The 20,553-nt window shown below is 41.3% G+C and overlaps 1 protein-coding gene across 6 annotated transcripts in view; it reads right to left on the bottom strand.

The window, feature by feature from the left end:
* Positions 1-19,995, bottom strand: part of LOC114884001 (A-kinase anchor protein 2) — a 495,611-nt gene extending 475,616 nt beyond the window's left edge. For all 6 annotated transcript variants that reach the window (XM_029202414.1, XM_029202415.1, XM_029202420.1 and 3 more), the window contains exon 1: positions 19,871-19,995. In XM_029202414.1, the coding sequence (XP_029058247.1) occupies positions 19,871-19,875 (5 nt within the window). In that variant the 5' untranslated portion in view covers positions 19,876-19,995. The remainder of the gene's footprint in view (positions 1-19,870) is intronic.
* Positions 19,996-20,553: the final 558 nt, after the last annotated feature.

Below are 20,553 nucleotides of genomic sequence, written 5' to 3'. Positions count from 1 at the left end.
CATTTCTTCCAGTTATGAATGTAGGTCACAAACCACAGTAGGAGAAGCAGTACCTGTGACTTTGTCACTAATAGAAATCACAGGTATTTTCATGTTACAATTGTTGCAGATATGTTGACATAACTGACACACTCATCGCAACTTTGAAATTAACTGTACTTATTTGATCTGCTGTTAGGCTTGATATTTAATGCATGAATAAAGTACATGCCTTACTATATCACATTTAAAAAATATATTTTAATGGCTGTATTTCAGTGTGTTTTAAATTTTGTAATCCTACACATTTTATGGGATTTTTTTAAGGAATCCATAGGCTTCATTAAACTGCCAAAAAGATCTGTGGTACCAAAAAAAAAAAAAAAGGTTTAAGGACCTTGATCAATGCCCTGATAGTAGTTATTCTTAGCACACATCTGAGATCTTTCTCTGAGGTAACGCCCAAAGGCAGGGCTGAGCTTTGGGGCGTAACTGCACGTGGACTGTTCCCCTGCTGCGGAGCAGTGATGGGAGCAGGTGTGAGAGCACGGTCTCTGCCTCCCCCCCCCCCCCACCGTGTGACTGTCCTGCTCTGAGCACCCATGAGAGGAAGTGGACCCATCTGCAAGTGAGTCTGGGCCTGTCTGTGTGTGACTTGGCTTCAGTAACAGAGAATGGAGTTTAAACATAAGCTGCACCATTTGAATCAAAACCAAACCATACACATTGCAGGAAGAAACTGACTCAGCAGACCCAGCTGTAGCCAGAACCACCTGGGAATCTAGGTGAACCATAAGGCAAATGTGAGTCATCGATGAAAATTGGTTAGTTCCCGGAAATAAATGTCGATAAAATATAAAATAACATCATCACGTAAGAGTTGGAAAAAAATCTCTTCTTGCATGAATCTAGAGAGACGGGATTACTCTTCCATTTTACAGATGAACACTTCAGAAGGAACAAGGGGACTTTACCAAGTCGCTCAGCTAGTAAATGAAGCAGCCTGTCAAACATAATTAGGGAAGTGACTCTATAGTACAGTATTTCCACCTCTAGTAACAATATTTCTCATTACAAAGAGCATCTCCTTGCCTAAAAGTAATGAAACACTCTAACCATCAACGAGAGGAGTTTCTTAACCCTTGCGGGGGCGGGGGGTGGATTTTTAAAATGTGGGTCCAATTGTAATGGAGAACACTTACCTCTGAGTTCACACACCTGGACACTAGGCTAAACTAGATGACTGCTGAGCTTCAGAATTCTGTGCTTTGGGGTTGCTCTGTATCTCCCAGCAAGGTATGAAAAAGCCAAATATAAATTAGTCTAGATCATACTCAAGTGGCCCCTGAAGGCTGGAAGTTCAATTACTTTCCAAAGATCATATACTAAGAGTTTCCAAAGGCAAAAACCAGTGACAGGTATAAATGGGTTCCTTTCCCAAGAGGGAAGTGGTAATTTACTTCTGCCTGGTGAGGGCAAGGTCTGCATCCATGAAACAGCAAAGAACAAGGGCATCTGGCTGGTGAAGGAACCAGCTCTTCACAAGAGTTCTACACACTGACTGTTCCCATTCTCATACCACTAGTCTCTTAGTGTGTCTTTGCTCTTTTCACTTCTGAAATAGCTTCCCTCTAATCTGGTACATCTCCAGAATGAAAGCATTTTCATTTAAAGTAGTGCTGTCAACAGGATGCCTTCCACAGCCACAGCTTGGTCATGTGTAGTCTGGAACACTCGCAGGAAGAGGCCCCAACAGAAAGCTGATTGGAGTTCCAGACACACAGAGGTCTCCAGTAACACAGACCCAGCCCTTGAAGGACTTTTTGGTGCCTGGAGATTTCTAAAATGATGTTCCAGAGGTGAGGAGGGGCTTCTGTAAATCAGATCTATCAGGGCAGATCTAAACAGGAATCTGCCTTTCCCATAGTGCCTTTATCAGAATTCTTGCCTCAAAAGGCTTTCACATTGAATCTTACACTTAGATAAAAGATTTCAAAGCAAACATGTTATTACTTGCTGAAAAAAAAAATATTGATTCCCAGCCACCTCTGACTTAGCAACCATTACACTCATCAAGCCAAACCATCAGCAGTATAATTAAATTCTGGCTTACCTCTAGCCAGGAAAAAAAGAAAAAATAGGGCTACTATAACATTTAGGCCAACAGTGATATCCTCTTCCCAGAACTTTAATTTCCTCTGTCTATACCTTGTCTCTGCTGGACACTAGGAAGGCCCAGAGATTATCTCTGCTAGATAAGTATGTGCCCTGAGAATTGGTATCTATTTGAAAATCTTAATGACTTTCAAATAGATGAAAACCAACATGATCAGCTCTCAGTACCAAGTGCTTTTTTGCTTCTCTTAGATTGAGTGTAAAGCACGGTCAACGATGAGAAAGGGAACTGAAACATCATTTTTTTCATCCATTCTGAAATGAAATGCGGATCATGTTTATCTCAGGGGTTGGAAAGGGTGTGAAAATTAAGGGTGAAACCCTGGACAGAGGTTATGTGAGGAACTACTGCAGTGTAAGTAATAGGACCTATGAAAGTAGTCGGAATCTTTTAAGTATTTAGTACCTATTAAATGCCCCTCACTGACACTTCTTTCTGTAAAAGGTAATGCATATGGTTGTTCTGTCATCCACTTTCAGTGAGGGGCACTGCAAGGAAATTCCTGTGGGTTTAATGTGGGAACATTGAGCATTCATGAGAGAAATTTCTCTCAAGCCTTGGACCTAAGAAAAACTGTTTTCTCCTTAATAACTAGTTTTTTTTTCATTTAGGCATTTTGAATCTTGTAACCAATTGCTTTCCATCTTTGTTCTGGCCACAGGCAAGCCTAGTGCCAAATGTGCGGCCCACCTTCAGCAAGTGAACAGAACTATGTGATATGCATTTGCTGTGTCCTAATCCTGCTCAGCCTTAATCTATATTCCCAAACCTAATTTTCCTATTGTCTTGATTTTATCACCCATTTCTTTTTATCCAATTGTATTATTAAAATAAAAATCTATTAAATCACCTCAAACCTTTTTAGAATGAACCTGTTTTTACAAGTTTGTTCTGTTAATGTTATTAATGTTAATGAGTGCCTGCTATAGTTTGGGGGCCTGAGGTAGAAGAGACCTCTTTCTTAAAATGAAGGACAAAGCCAACATCATCCTTAGTCTGGAAAGAATTTTATGGCCAAGTCAGACCTTATGTTAAAGTCCTCTATGATCTCTGCAGCAGCATAATTTCACTTAAGAACTAAGGGATCCAAAAAAAATCTCTGATTTGGGTCCTGTGAACCACAGAGTAAGTGGTTTGCCAATAAATTTGCCTGTTCCTCTGTAGGTCCACCTCTAGGAACTAGCTCATCATTCTCTCTCCCATATTGATCTCACTTGCTTCCTTCCCTTAAGAATATAAATGTATTCAAGTCTTGCTCATGAACAAAAGAATCCTCCTTTGATCCTACATAACCTTCTATCTACTGTCCATTAGCTTTACTTTCAAAGTCAAATTTCTAGAAAGACTTTTGTGACCCTTACTTTTTCCCTCTCATTCACTCAGCCCATGGAAATCTCACTTCTACCCCCATCATTCCTCCAAAATTTCTTTGCCGAAGATAACCAGTGGATAACTAGTACTCAATTCCAGCAATCGAGTTTCGACATTCATCTTACTCAATCTTACTTAATACATACATTCAGTTTACATACTTATGACTTACCTAATCTGAAACATTTGACACTGTGAACTGTTTTCTCTTTCTTGAAGCACTTTACTTCCTTAGATTCTGAGATACCACTCTTTCCGCGACATCTTTCCATCTCCCCTTGCGTGTTCCTTTTCCTTTGCCTGAACTTAAAATGTTGGTGCCCCTTGGGGATTTATCCGGGGTCCTTTTCTTTCATCCATATCCTTGACTTCAACTACTCTATGTTTTCCAAGCCCATGTCACTTCTGGCTCAAACTCCAATCACTTGGCCAAATTTCTACCAGTTATTCCCTTGGATCTATTTGAAAACTCTTAATGATTATAATTAAATCTAAAAGTACCTCACATCTTAATGAGCTTAATAAAACACAGGAGCCTCAAACTCAGCAGGTATAAAACTGAACCCATCATCTGTTGTCTAAATCTGCTCTTGCCTCCTGCTTCCCCATCTCAATGAGGATACCAATATTCACCCAATTACCTCTTCCGTGTCTCGCAGTACGTTTCTCATTAGCTACACTCCAAGATTACAGTGGACGAACGCTAATTCCTCTCTGTTTCCTTCCCCATTTTCCTGACACGGAAGTCATTGAATATATGCCTTGAAATGAACAGAGGTAAAGCTGCCTGATCTTCGGACTGTACAGTCAATCAGGCAGAGAGTGAGGGAGGGGGGAAAACTCTCTTGACCTTGTTTTGGGGATGTGAGGCTACTCCCTTTCCAGAGGCAAAGCATAGGTAGGACACTGAATGCTGTCCTCTTCCCATTTCCATTGGCTTCATAATTAGTGGAAATTCCTTCCAGAGGGTGACAATATGACCCTTTCCAGAGGGTCACTTGTCTCAATTTGGGGTGTTGAAATTTTTTATCTTTTTAGTATCTTCTGGATACCTTAATAAGAAATTTTGTAGAGCAGATTGCCTTAGGAGGTGCTAGGCAGATACCATGTAATGTGGGCGTCCTCTATCATCATTTCAATAACTTCTGTAAGCACCATGAAAGTGAAGACAATGTGAACTGGAGTCATGAAGAAAAAAACAGTCAACTGAAACAGGCCCACAGAAGACCCAGATACTGGAATTAGAAGATAGGGACTTTAGAATAACTATGGTAAATCTGTCAAAGGAGCTACAGGAAAATGTGGGTATAACAGGTGAAAAGATAAGAAAATTCACAGAGATATGGAAATTAACAAAGAACCAAAAACAAATCCTGGAACTGAAAAAGAAGATATCTGAAATTTTAAAATTCACTGGATGTGATTAACAGCAAATTGGACAATGCAGGGAAAAAACAATGAATATGAAGGTGGGTCAAGAGAAATTATCAAAATGGAAGAAAGATACAAAGAAAAAGATTTAGAAAACCATGATCATTGCCTCAATGACTCATGGGACAATACCAAGCACTCTAAAATATGGATAATTGGGGTCCTAGAAGAAGAGCATAAAGAATGGGGTAGGAAAATATATATGCTGGGAGTCCCAAACCCTTCAGAAGAAATATCAAGAAAACTATATTTAGGCATATCATAGTCAACCTAAGAAAGATCCCAATAACAAAAATAGAAAAATTTGAACAAAATAATAACATAGCATTGGATAATAACCTAAACATGAAATAAATATCCATGCTTGTATGTATAAATGATTGAATAAATAAATAAATGGTGGGGAAAGGATAAGCCTCCCTATAGAAGAATTCCAAATAAATTATCCAGATACCCCTCCCTCAAGGAGGTGGAGCTTAACTCCCTACACCTTGGAAAAGGTAGAAAAGTAAATTTACAAAGAAGAAACTTGACAAACACTACCTCGGCCAGGTGACCAAGGTTAACATCATCACTGATGAGTCATGTTGATTGTTCATACCCGAGACGATGTGATGAGACTGGCACTTCACCTCTGTAGTCTTCCTCCAAAAAGCCATAATCCCACTCTAACCATGAGAAAAACATGAGACAAAACTAAATTGAGATAAATTCTATAAAATACAACACTAGTACCCCCTTGAAACTGTCATGGTGATAAAAAAAACATAGAAAGTCTGAGAAACTGTTTAGAGTGGAGGAGGGTAAGGAGACGTTATGACTAACCGTAATGTGGTATCCTAGGTGGGATCTTGGAACAGAAAGGGGATATTAGGGGTGAAAACTAGTGAAATCTTTATCAAGTGTGGAGTATAGATAATAATAATATCCCAATGTTTGTCCTTTAGTTGTGACAAATGTACACTAGTAATATAAGATGTTAACAATGTAAGAAACTAGGTGAGGAAATATATGAATTCTAAACTATCTTTAAAACTTTTATATAAATCTAAACCTATTTTTAAATAAAAAATTTATTTAAATTTAAAAAGGGCAAAAACATAAGCAGAGTCTCAATGACTTATGGGATAGCATCAAGCACTCTACTATGTGAATAACTGTTGTTCCAAAACGAAAGAATAGAGAATGGGTTTGGAAAAGTATTTGAAAAACTACATACTGAGAACTCTCCAGAACTCCAAATAGGAACTATCACAAGAAAATTACATCTAGGCATGCTATCACCAAACTACTGAAAACCAAAGAAAATCCTAAAAGCAACCATAGTAAAAATGACATTACATATAGGGTAACAAAGATAAAAATGACGACTGACTTGACAGAAATATTGCAAGTAAGAGACAACACAAGGAAATCTTTAAAGTACTGAAGAAAAGAAAAAAAAAACCCTGTCAACCTAGAATTCTATATCCAGCAAAAATGTTCTTTAAAAATGAAGTTAAGGGGCTTCCCTGGTGGCGCAGTGGTTGAGAGTCTGCCTGCTGATGCAGGGGGACACGGGTTCGTGCCCCGGTCCGGGAAGATCCCACATGCCGCGGAGCGGCTGGGCCCGTGAGCCATGGCCGCTGAGCCTGCACGTCCGGAGCCTGTGCTCCGCAACGGGAGAGGCCACAACAGTGAGAGGCCCGCGTACCACAAAAAAAGAATGAAGTTAAAATAAAAACGCAGGAGAATTTGTTACCAGCGTAAACACATTACATTAAAACCTGCTAGAGGAATTTCTTCAGGCTGAAGGAAAATGACACTAGATGGTATCTCATGAGCTAAAAAGGGAATCACAGAGTAATTAGAAAATATTTCAAACTAAATGATAGTGAAAATACAGCAAGTCCAAATTTGTGGCAAGCAGCTGTTTATGAGGAAATTTTTAACTTAAAATATTTATATTAGAAAAGGAGTTTTCATTTTAATATGTTGGAAAAAGAACAAAATAAACTCAAAGCACATAGCGTAAAAGAATTTAAAAAGGAATGGAAATCAATGAAATGGAAAGCAAACAATATACAACACAATAAACCAAAAGATGATACTTTGAAAAAATTATCAAAATTGATAGTTTTTTCTTTTTTTTTCCTAATCAAGAAAAAAGAGAGAAAACACAAATGATATCAGCAACACCACTACAAATTCCTAGGCACATTAAAAAGATAATGAAAAAATTTTTAAAAATAAAGAACAAACAAACAAAAAAGATAATGAGAGCCATAAAAAAAATGAAATTTTGCCATATGCAACAACATGGATGGACTTGGGAGGGTATTATGTTAAGTGAAATAACTCAGGCAGAGAAAGACAAATACTGTATTATATGACTTATAAGTGGAATCTAAAAAATAAAATAAATTAGTGACTATAACAAAAAAGAAACAGACACTGATATAGAGCACAAACAAGTGGGGAGAGGGAAGAGGGAGGAGCATGACAGCAGTAGGGAATTAAGAGGTACAAACTATTATACATAAAATAAATAAGCTACAAGGATATATTGTACAAAAAAAGTTCATAAGAGAATATTATGAAAGACTTTATGTCTATAGATGTAATGACTTAGATGATATGGATAAATCCCTTGGAAAATGCAACTTGCTGAAAATAACACAAAAAGAAATTTAAAATATGAATAGTCCTTTATTTATCAAAGAAATGGAATTTGTGGGACTTCCCTGGTGGCGCAGTGGTTAAGAATCTGCCTGCCAATGTAGGGTACATGGGTTCAAGCCCTGGTCTGGGAAGATCCCATATGCCACAGGGCAACTAAGCCCATGCACCATAACTACTGAGCCTGCGCTCTATAGCCCGCGAGCCACAACTACTGAGCCTGCGTGCCGCAACTACTGAAGCCCATGCGCCTAGAGCCCGCGCTCCACAAGAGAAGCCACCGCAAGGAGGAGCCCACACACTGCGACAAAGAGTAGACCTCACTCGTCACAACTAGAGAAAGCCTGTGTGCAACAACGAAAACCAAACGCAGTCAAAAATCAAATAAATAAATTAAAAAAAAAGAATAGAACTTCATTAAAAAATAAAAAGGAAAAAGAAATGGAATTTGTAATTTAAAGCCTTCCAATCAAGAAAAATTCACCCCAAAAACTTCCACCAGTGAATTCTACCAAATATTTAAGGAAGAAATAGTACTAGTACTTCATAAATTCTTCCAGAAAATAGAGGAGGAAGACACCCTGCCCTGCTAGTTTTATGATGTTAACATAACACTGACACCAAAACCTGACAAGGGCATTACAAGAAAAGAAAATTAGGGATTAATGTAGGGGGCCCGGGTTTGATCCCTGGTCAGGGAACTAGATCCTGCATGCCGCAACTAAAGATCCCTCATGCCACAACTAAGACTGGTGCAGCCAAATAAATAAATATTTTTAAAAAAAATAAGAATTCCATGGGGCTTCCCTGGTGGCACAGTGGTTGAGAGTCCACTTGCCGATTCAGGGGACACAGGTTCGTGCCCCGGTCCGGGAAGATCCCACATGCCGCGGAGCGGCTGGGCCCATGAGCCATGGCCGCTGAGCCTGCGCGTCTGGAGCCTGTGCTCCGCAACGGGAGAGGCCACAGCAGTGAGAGGCCTGCGTACCGCAAAAAAAAAAAAAAAAATTCCATTGTAAAAAAAAAGAAAAGAAAATTACAAGCAATATCCTTCATGAATATAGGTGCAAAAACCTCAACAAAATACTAGCAAAAGGAATCCATATGATTGTCTCATTAGATGTAGAAAAAAGTATTTGACAAATGTAATAGCTGTTCATTAAAAAACAACAATAACAACAACAAAAACACTGTCAGCACTCTAGAGAAAGAAAATAACATCCTGATTTTGATAAAGGGCATCTATGAAACGCTAATAACTAATATTTAATGGTGGAAAGGACTCCAAATGTAGACCTATTCATAAGCTTATCAACTAAGTGTAGGTGAGTTTCCTTCATCAATTGCAAACCTAAGCTTCCACTACAGTATAGGCAGACATTAGGTAATGATATTACCTCTGATCTCTGCTTTATGCTTATCCACCCTACAGATCTTTTATTCTATGAATCAAAAGCAGTGACAACCTGAGCTTTGAGAGTATCAACACAGGCCCCTAGCTATTGATGCTTACATGGTACCTGCATCTTAGTACCACCTATAATGTCAGGGTCTAGGGATACAGCCTTAGACATGATGAGAGGCAGGTGTGTGCTTTGGAAACAGAATAGAGCTCCATTTGGTTCCAGGGTGACGTCACCAAGATAGAAGCATGGGAGACCTGAGCCTCTGTCTCCCAACAAAGATCAACAATTAGCTATCTATGAACACAAGTAGCTCTGGGAGAAGTCAGGAGTCTACTTAAGAAACTTCAGTAACAAAGTGGAACAAAAATAGCCAAACAAAAGGGAAGAAAGAGCAGCTTCATCTTGTCTGCATTGTCTCTTCCCCAGGCTTGCACCACTCGGCACCAAGGGAACTTCCCAGCTAGACAGAGTCCCTCTCACTGGGAAAGAGATATCACAATGAACTACCAATTTCCCCACCCTTTCAGGGCACTACGTGAAGGACCCATTTGGTTTTCAGCCCAAGCTGAGATGTACAGAGACAGGAACAAGGAAGAAAAGCAGGGGCTACCAGGCAGTGGGAGTGACCGCAGTTCCCAGTGACCTGCTCTGCAGATGACCCAAGCAGCCTTCCTTACTGAAGAAACCAACAGGCACCAAGGATCCCCTGTAGATTTCGCCCTACATGTTTCTACATCACAGATTGTCTGAGTCCCTCCCCAATCCCTCTCCCACACTTTCTCCTTTAACCTCCCCACTCCTGCCAGAGCCCAGGATGTGCACAGGCATCCGGCCCCTGCCTCTGTGGCTGTGGAGTGCAAGATGCCAGCCTATACCCCCAAGGATGACCAACCTCCTGATGCAGGCAAATTTGGGCAGTGGGTGACAAGGGCCAAAGCTTTTCCATCAGCCTGAGGGTTTTGGTCTTAGGAATCCTTATCATTCCCAAGGTAAAGATGGATGGGGGAAAAGGGAAAGTATCAAAATAAGACACAAATACACATTTTAGAAGGAGGCCTTAAAAAGAGAGTTACACACACACACACACTCCTAATCTTTGTTTTTCCAGAGCATAACACTCCTACTTCTCTTGCACTGAAGCCACATGCACATCAACATAATATAACAAACACTTCTAATTTCAAGACCTGGAGTGAAACTAACAGGAAGGCACATTGTGCAGCTGACACAGGCTGGAGGAAGACAAATAGAGAGCCATTAGGAACTGTGCTTTAATTCGTGCAAATGTAATTAGGTTTGGAGAGTCACCATTTTATTAAGCAATCAAGAACCCATAACTAAACTTTATTCTGCATAGTTTAATTCTCAAATATGTACTGTCCTTAGAATATTTAGCTCCCATAACAAGGAAAGAGTTTGGGGGATAATTCTCACCTCACATAAATGAAAACCCAACTTAACTAACATGTTTAAATTATTCTTTATGAAATATATCACTCTTCCCTGGCTTTCAAAAGTAAGGATCCCTAAGTTTGTTGATCTTGTTCAGAAAACATAATAGCACAAGCTTCTTGGTTTGAACAATTCATATTCATATTAACATGACTATCATATTTATAGAGTCATAACTTGACATTTACACCAAGATGTTACTGATTTGCAGATACTTAAGGCAATTAGATTCCCCCATCCATTAAGAAATGGCCAAAGAAAAATACTTTTAGATTTTAAATTATTTATGACCCCAAAACTTTTCAAATTCGTATTTTAAAAAAAAGATTACGTTTATTTACCTCCTAGACACTTTTATCACAACCCCCTATCCTGCCCTGACTGTCCAAAAAATAAAGACTTTATCTACATGGAACTGCCAAGTTATGCCAACTAAAATGAAGAGCCTGGCTTTTGCTCTGTAGATTGGCCTGTTTCACAGATTGTTGAACTCTTGTTCATGGGAGCAATCCCCTACCAGGAGGGTTGTCTGGGGGGAGGAAGTGTAAAAGGACGAGACCCTCACTTCCTGCATTATACACAGCCCTGTGCTGTGTTTGTGTGTTGTGAACACTGCTACTCAAAGTGTGGTCTCCAGACCAGTGGCATCATTATCATCTCCTAGGAAACTTGTTGGGAATGTAGACTCTCTAATCCCACCCCAGATCCACAGAATCAGGATTTGCCTTTTAATGCTATTCCCAGGGGACAGTGTGAGTCTCTGAGGAAATAAGGCTTTATTGTTGGTGTCATCAACTTTAAATAACTGGATACCTCTGTCTTGGAAGACAAGGAAAGCACTGGAAGGATAGAGAACTTTCAAATTCTTTCTAGACGAACTTCTTTAGTACTTCCCTGTATGACTCATAGCCACACTTCGGCAGATCTTAATGCTTTTCAAAAGTTGGAGGCTTTGGACATGATTTCAACAAAGGTGGCTAAAACAAGTCAAGTATCCAAAAAGGTTTGGCAGTGCTTGGCAAATCTTCATGTGTTTTGCCTGTTTGTTTGTTTGTTTCGATTTGTTTGCTTTTTGTTCTTTGTTTTGTTTTGCTTTGCTACCTTAGTGAACCCTCCTCCCACGGTCATCTGAAAACAGAGTTTCTGATTCCTCAAGGGCTGAAAAACAGAGTTTCTGATTCCTCAAGGGGGCAGACGTTTACCACGATTCTGTAGCACGAAGGGTCTTGAAGGGCACCTCAGCCATAGGCTCAGCAGTGCAAACAAAAATATCTGAAGACTATCAATTATTCAATCTAGTTTTAATATTGGAATTGGCTTGGCTAATTTTTTTAGGAAGTGACTTAAGCAGTTGTAAGATGACTAGCCCAGACATTAAAAAACAAAGTGTTTTTATGCTAAATTAATTTCAGGGGCTAAGAATCAGGCTTGGATTTTGGCCCCATGTAGGATCTCTGAATTCCTTAGATTCATTTAGACTCTTGTCCCCTTGCTATGTGCTTCAGACAGTATCTCATCGAACCTCCCCCTAGCATAACACTTAGCACACTTTCTCATAATTACTTTTTCCTCATAGACTGTGGCCTCCGTGAAGGCAGGAACTATGACATATTCATCTTCGTACCACAGGGACCTAGAACAATACCTAGGCACAGAGTAGGTACTTAATAATTATGAGTTGAACGAATGAATAAATGAACATAATTGACAGAGAAATGGTGGTACTGAAAGCAAGATAAGCAGTCTAAACAACTTACTTTGTAAGTATGAAATACTTATAAAAATAGATGGAGTATAATATCTTTAATTTAGAGCCCATTCATTCAGAATTTGTAAAATATATCTTTTGATTAGCCTATATTTTACGCTCTTGTGCTATCTGTGAAGAAGAACAAGCAAGATGGGACAGATTTTATTGATTTGGCAGAATTTAGGAAGCATTCACTTATACGCTATTGATTAGTTAAATTATCACTTATGTTTAAACAGTAGGTCAAATACTATGAAATTCTATGCACAAAAACAGAACTTTGACTAGTAAAGTTCCTTCCTCTAATGAGAAGAAATAAAATTTCATTTCTTTCAATACAACAAAATTCTAATTAAGCCTCTCCATAACTGAGATTGCTCTTCCTCTGAGTATTCAAATATGGGGAATGTTTATTATAAGTAATAAGAAAAACAACATTTTCAATGTGAAGCAAACCAACACTTTGGTTCCTTGTGGAATTGAAGCTTCTCCTTTGTAAGTTCATAACAATTGTCAACGTCTATTTCATATTTTGGAGTCTTGAGCTCCAATAACCTGAATATGTAGACAAAGAAAAGTTGCCAGTTTCCGTACCAGTAATGTGAAGTGTGTTTTTGTTAGACTTCAAACACTTCTATCCTTTGTGAGTTAGAATCCCAGCTGAAAATAGACGGCACACTCAAACTGGATAACTGAGGAGAGCTTAATAAAGGGACTGCTTTACAAAGACATGATCAGAGTGAAGAAAAACCAAAGGGGATGGTGAAGCACCAGAGGCTAACAAAGTGGGGAGGCCAGCCACTGACACACCTTGTCCTGAAGGAGCAAAGGCAGGGGGCGGGGTAGGGGGACAGTGATTCTCAGCACCAGGAGAGAACTAGAGCTATAGCTGTGGGACGAGGCTGCAGGCAGGGGCTGTGGCCTTCACAGAAGGAACGCAGCCACTGCCAAACCACTCCCCTGCAAGAAAGGAGGTGATACAATAAATGTTCTGACCTCACTTTCTTTCCACCCTTGGGTCTCCTGCTGGCGCCTCCCCTTGATCCAACCCAACAGGAAGCCAAAGGGCAAGAGAGCCTAGCTGATGCAGACACAGGGGCCAGCCTCCTCGGGCACAGAGAGAGCAGTGGGGGAAGGGGAGAGAGCGGATTTGATGGGTGAGACAGAGACTGACCACTATGCATACCCTTTCCAAAACTCTTCCACTGCAAAGTACTTATAATCTTATTCGTGAACTTATTTTGCCATACACATTCCTAAGAACTGATTGAAAAACGATGTGTATAACAACGAATTTTCCAGTAACAATGACATCTGGCAGTTCCTAACATTATTTTCATAGGAGCACAAGATTCATTGATTCATTCACTCAAAGATACGGTAAAGGCAAGTTTTCTCTCTATCTCCCTGAAACCTGCTGAAATGAACTAAAAGAATGAAAAATTGGAAAGAAAAATTGATACTAGCAAAGAGCTAAGATTCTCAAATCACAGACTATAAGAATTATCTGCCAAAAAGAGTATAAGTTTTATTAAATCAATGGACAACCCTAAAAGGTGATCTATACCTCTACACATCCCAGTAGGTTTTCAAATCTCTCTATAAGTAAGGAGAAAGTTCAGAGAGGCCCAGGGTTGCAATGGTGGAGCGTGGCATGGGCAAGTGACATGGGGGACATGGGGAACATCTGTGTGGAGGAGCTGGTTCCTCACCAGAGTGGTGCAGGAAGTGACACGGAGCCTTCTATCTTCATTATCTATGAAAGCTTGAAAACTTAAACACTAAACATAGATAACTAGTCTGGAGGCAAGAGATGTAGGAAAGAGAAGAGAATAACAATTACCTTTGCAGATGAATTGCCCCCTCCCCTTTGTTTGGAATGCTAAACAGAGTCAACCACGTAGTGATAAATAAGCACCAAGTAGCTGTCTGTCTCCCCACCCCAACCCCCCCCCCCACACACACACACAAAGTGAGCTGGGATGTCTGACCTGTCTGAGTGATCTGCATACTCATTACGAGGTATTTTTAGAGCAGAAGACATTGTAGAGTTGTAAGAAATTTTTATGAGAGAAAATATCTAATCAAAAGTCACTGTCTTTCCCAAACACTGCCCTTATCCTTGTCACTTACTCTTGAGCAAATAGCAGTTTTGGCTAGAATTACCTCCATTTGGAAATGAGTAATAAATGCAAAGTTGTCAACATGCACGGATTCTATATACGTAACTATTACTTTTAAAAAGGAGAGGAGAGATTTACAAGCAAAAGGCAGATAAATATGTTTCAGAAAAATGACACAAGAAATCAGTGAAATTTTCAGATAAACTCTTCTCCACACGTTCAAAGAAATTAAGGAAAATATAAACCCTTTAAAAAATCAGTGCAAAATGAACTGGCAGAGTTAGAAAATAAATTGAAGATTTGTTTTCAACAAAAATAAATAACAACAAAACCATTACAGAAGTGAAAGCTACATTAGAATGAGCAAGGACTAAACAAATACTGCCAAGAAAGAGCTACCTAGGGGATAGATTTTAAAATGTAACAAGAGCTCATGGAAAAGTCAGGAAAAAATGAAAACAATTCAAAATAGTTATGGTGGGGGAGTGAGTAATAGATGTACCTGTAGCAGATAACAAAAAAAAAATAAAATTCTTAATTGAAGGCCAGGAAGAAAATACCTTTATAAAAAATAAAGGAAAATATGAATCTTCAGTTCAAAGGAACATACCATTTTCCAGGAAAAACTGACACAATGACTTACAGTGAGAAATATCACAAAAAAGTTGCTAAACTTTGATGTTTAAAAATAATTCTATCAGCATCAAGGCAAAAAAAATTGCCAGAGGAATTAATTAGGCTAGCTTCAGACCAGAGCAACAGTCAAGGCTGGAACACGATGCAACAATGTCTTATGGAATTATGGGGGGGGTGGGGGACATAAGTCTATAATTTTATACACATTCAATTTGTTTGTTCATAAAAGCAACAGAAAGGCATTCAGAATATAACATCCTTGGGCTCCACTTGAAAACAAAACCTTCAAACTGAACACAAAATCAACACAAAATGCTCAGGAAAGAGGGGGCCATTGGTGAAAGGGCTGGTGGTGACCTGGACTCCCTTTAGATCCGAGATGAAAACTAAGCCCACAAAGCATATTCCTGCCTCAGGACCTTTGCAACTGCTCTTCTTCTGCAATGGGTCACCCTCTCAGTTTGTTCAAGTCTTTATCCAAACTCTCAAACTCACCAACTCAGAAACGTGTTTCCTGACTACTCTATCAAAAGTAACCCTCCCTTGGGGGTGGGAAGGGATGGATTGGGAGTTTGGGGTTAGCAAATGCAAACTATTATATACAGAATGGATAAACAACAAGGTCCTGCTGTATAGCACAGGGAACTATATTCAGTGTCCTGTGATAAAGCATAATGGAAAAGAATATTGAAAAGAATATATATATATGTATAACTGAGTCACTTTGCTGTACAGCAATTCACACAACAGTATAAATCAACTATACTTCAATTTTTAAAAAAAGTAACCCTCTCACATCACCCTCCAGTGTCCCACTGGGTTTTACTTTTATTCTTAACATTTATCACTTCCTGACATTAACATATATATATAAAATATGTTCTCCACTATTAAATAGAAGCTCTGTGAGGACAGGACCTGTTTCAGATTTGTTCACTGCTGTAATCTCAGTGCTTAGAACAGTGCCTAGCACATAAAGGGCACTCGATTGAATGAACTGTGAGAATTATGTTTACAGTTCAAAACTGCAAATGTTAAAAACTTTGAAAATGTAAAACTCACGATATAACTGCAACAAACGGTAAATGGAAGGCTAAGTGATGCTCTCTCATTTCCTCAGCTGTCAGAATTAAGGAATCAATCAAGTCTAAATTGGACACACTCTACAATTTAAAGAGTTCCCATGCTATGTTCTCTTTGCTTTTTGGCTCCCAGCCTGTTCTAGAGAAGTGTCTGGCAAAGCCTTTAGGTGTGGTATCAAATTAGTAACTGCATGTACTACAGTTCATGCTCACAAACATACGCTCTCACTCAACCCAACAAGGAGGGTAGCCAACTACAATCACCTAGGACCCTCTTGGCTTGTGATCTAGATTTTTTTTCTCATTTTAAGTAAGATGCTCTTGTTTTATTATAACCAAACATTCTCAGGAATAAATGATTGTGTTTTTATTTTAACTCAGTGTCATTTTAAATTAGTGATGTTGGCTTATTCAAAATGATCAGATATTGGCACACAACAGTCTGGCTTTTTAAACTGATAATGTCACGCTTGGCTATGGCACATTCATTTTAAATACCTGCAGAAGGAAAGGTGCAGAAAGCTCTTTGGTGGCTCCATGCACTTAGCCATCTCTGAACCACCATCCCCTCACTGCCAAAACTCCAGCCACACCTCCCTTCCTCCAGTTCTTCCAACTCTCCTGCCTCAGGGCTTTAGCACATGCTGCAGTCTCAGCCCAGAGTGCTTCTTCCCTCTACTTCTTACCTAGCCAACTCCTACTCATCCTTTAGATGTCACATTAGAACTCAGTTCCTCAGTGGGGCTTTGCTGACCCCTTAATCTAACCTATATCCCTTTTCTGTCATTTTCTCTGTGTTTTTTCCTTCCATGGCATTTATTGCACTATGTATTTATAGATTCACTTGTGTTTACTGGTTTAACATCTATCCCTTCATTAGACTATGAACTCCAGGTGATGAGAATCATGACTGTTTTCCTGACCAGTGCTAACCTCCACAAACACTTGTTGGTTACATGAAAAAATAAAAGAAGGAAGTGAATTTTATTCCCCTTTTTAATTTTTTCATAAACATAAGCTGGACAGAGTAAGTAAGGAGAATTGAGTCCCTAACCCATGCACATTTAAGGAGCGTCCTATCTAGGATGAGATTTGGGGAGGGTTTAGATTGAGGGGAAGAACAGGATGTGGCATATGGGAAATTTCAAGGTAGGACAGAAAAAGGTGCTATTCTGAAAGGGGATATAAAGAGTTAAAAAGCTAACTATATTAATGAAGCAAAGGGAGTGGGACAGAGAATAGATAGACAGTTGGAAACTCAGGAGGTTAAATGGAAGGTGAGGAAGGCTTTGGAATGTCACACGGGAATGGGAAAGCCAGGGCCAGGTCCGTTAGGGGAGAAGGAGGCTGGCTGAGGAACCAACTGGGATCCTGTGGAGGGAGCAGAAGGGTGTGATGGGAAAGGCCTTTATTCACAAGGAGTTCCAGGTGGGAGACCGGCACACCTGAAATAAAAGCTTAGCAGGGGATGGAGAGGAAAGGTCTGAGGAAGTAAACGTACAAATACTATACACTGTTACACAATTATTGAACTCTCACACTCTAAGTCTGGCAGATAGGTTATACATTAGAGTATTAATATGAATGTGAGATCGTAAAGATGGAAATTACTGCCCCAGCAAACAACCAGGGTACCCTTTAACCTTACACAGTGGGATAATTAGGCCTACATTCAATCTCTTAGACAGCTCCCACATCAAAATGGCAATGAGGAATGGGAATGGAGTGGGCCAGAGGCAAGCTGGCCAGCTTCTGCTATGTATTCCTCAAGCCTGCTGTGTCTTCTGGTTGAGTCTCTGCACCTACAATGGTATCTTAAGAACTGTGCTACTCTCAGTTGCCCTTGGGGCATTGAGTTTCTGTATCAATTGTCTGAGAAAAAGATAGCTTGCTGCCAACCTGAGACCCCATAAAATGTCAATGGGAAATGCTGGAGACCATAGTAATAATAATAGATAATAGATACTATTTATGGACTATTGATGCTAGTTATTGAGTTTAGTTTGTGCTAGGTTCTGTCCCAAAAATCTTGCATGTATCAACTGGTTTAATCTTCATAAAAATCACATGAAAGAGCTGTTATTATTACTATTTCTGTTTCCAGAAATGAGGCCCAGACAGACTGACGTCATGCAGCAAAGTGTAGGACTCAAACCCAGCAAACTGACTCTGGAAACTTAATCATTAGCTCCTTAAATTTGTACATACCTTACAATTTACAAATCTCTTTAGAAGAGAGAGAAAGATTATCTGATCCTCTCAACATTTAAAAATGAGTAAGGGGGCTTCCCTGGTGGCACAGTGGTTGAGAATCTGCCTGCCAATGCAGGGGACACGGGGTCGAGCCCTGGTCTGGGAAGATCCCACATGCCGTGGAGCAACTAGGCCCGTGAGCCGCAACTACTGAGCCTGTGCATCTGGAGCTTGTGCTCCGCAACAAGAGAGGCCGCAACAGTGAGAGGCACGCGCACAGCGATGAAGAGTGGCCCCCGCTCGCCACAACTAGAGAAAGCCCACGCACAGAAACGAAGACCCAACACAGCCAAAAATAAAAATAAACAAATAAATAAAATTTTAAAACATTAAAAAAAATGAGTAAGGAACATCTTTATCTCCATTGTATAAATAGGGAAACTAAGGCTCAGAGACATCAAATTACTGGTGTAGGAAATCAATAGCACTAGGACCAGCCAAGGCAGAGGTTGAAAGCTACAACTTCTCAATGCTAAAATGCCACACCATCTCTCACTTCTGCTTTAGTAGTCTTGTTGGGGAGGATTAAATTGCATCTACACAATCAGATATGGGGGGGGGGAATAAAAGCTGCATCTAGGGTTTATGGGGTTGGCATGAAAGTCCTGATACCTGAAAACACGGCATTATCTCCAGGCTGAAATATGATTTCATACAGCGTCAGTGTCAGGGAGTATCCGTGGGAAGAGAAAGGAGGAGGAGAAGCTGACCAAGTGAGCAGGTATCTAATAGCTGGCTCCCAAAATGACCCCTTCTTGGAGCCTGTCGCCTGTCAGAGTGGCTTTGCTGCGGCAGCAACCTGGGAGAGTGACCAAAAAGCAACGCAGGGATGCAAAGGCAGAGGAGAGAGGAACCCTAGTCCGAACCTGCACGGGAGCCCTTTATTGTGTCTTTTCTGGTTAACGCCCCTCTTGCCTTCATGCCCTCTCCTCCACCCCTCCCATGCGGTGCCCACAGTACCAAACGTTGTAATTCAACCCCCGGCTGCCAGTCCTAGGGTTCTGTCTCTTTTCTCAATTACCCCAGGAACAAATCAATTATTTGGAGGTCCTCATGGTTTCTAGTAGCTAGGGCATTGCAGCTCTGGCTCATATTACACACTAACTCATCATCCTTCCATTACACGCTTCACACCCAGCCACATTTGCTTCTGATCCGCAGTGACACCCCCCCCCTCCTTTTTTTTTAACTGCAGTCCAATAGCGCTGACATGGTTAGGAATCGGAAGTAATGGCTATTGCGGTCAACTCCCTGAGTAGCGGAAGCTTGAGGCAGGGACGGGGAAGCCTAGAACGTGCCTCTCTCCTTAGCAACATCGTCCCCTCCCGAGGCCCTGCTGGCCAAGGGGCAGCGGCCAAAACCACGCATCCCGGGGCTCCTACCCCTTGGCTCCTGCCACCGCGGCTGCTGCTATGGAAACGCCAGGCGTACACACCGGACTGAAATTAAACACTCATCCGGGACCGGAGCCGGGGTCAGCCTGCTGCCTCGGTCGCCATAGCAACATACAGAGGGGAAGGCAGCGAACAGAGCGCGCTGCGCGGGATACTCACTCCATCGCGGGGCTCCGGGCGGCCAGGCGCGCTGCTGCGGGGCTCTACGGCGCTGCTCGCTTCTGCCAGAGCCGGGCGCTCTGGTCGCGCGGCGCGCGAGGTGGAGCCGGGAGCGTCTCCCCTCCCCGCCCGAACCCCCTCCTCCCCTTGAGGGTTGAAAGTGAAAGCTCAGGCTCTCTCAGCTCCCAGCCTGCGAATAAAACGGGAAGCAATTGGATAATGTTGTTCGCTGGGCACTAGACAAGCCACTCCACTTAAGTGTTTGGGGAGGGAGCGCACTGGCAGCTGCGCGCCAGGCGATGTGGCCACCAGCGCGCAGGGCCCCGGCGCCCGAGGCGCCAGGTGCGCTGGCGGCTCCCCTGGGACGGGCGGCGCGGCCCTGAGACGCCGGGGACCGGTGGGAGGGGGAGGTGCGCGGCTGCGGCGGGTGGCACAGCCCACAGGGCGCAGGAAAACGATTGAGTCATTGGCAAGGTTGCAGCTCGGAAGTTGCAAGAGGAAGAAGCATCTGGCCTCTGCAAATAGCAAGTACTGCCCCCAACAGGCTGGGCACAGGTTCGGAAACGCAGCTGAGCCAGCTAAGTGGGCATCCATCTGAGTTTCCCAAGGTAAACTCCAGCTGCGCTGCGGCGCGTTAATGCGGTGTTCCATCACTTTGGCTACCCCACGCCCTTCTTATCACT

This window comes from Monodon monoceros, unplaced genomic scaffold (assembly GCF_005190385.1).
Source record: "Monodon monoceros isolate NGI ecotype Baffin Bay Population unplaced genomic scaffold, NGI_Narwhal_1 Super_Scaffold_5, whole genome shotgun sequence".
Lineage (NCBI taxonomy): Eukaryota > Metazoa > Chordata > Mammalia > Artiodactyla > Monodontidae > Monodon > Monodon monoceros.
Note: the sequence above shows the minus strand (reverse complement) of the source record. Positions and strands in the feature narration are given on the sequence as shown.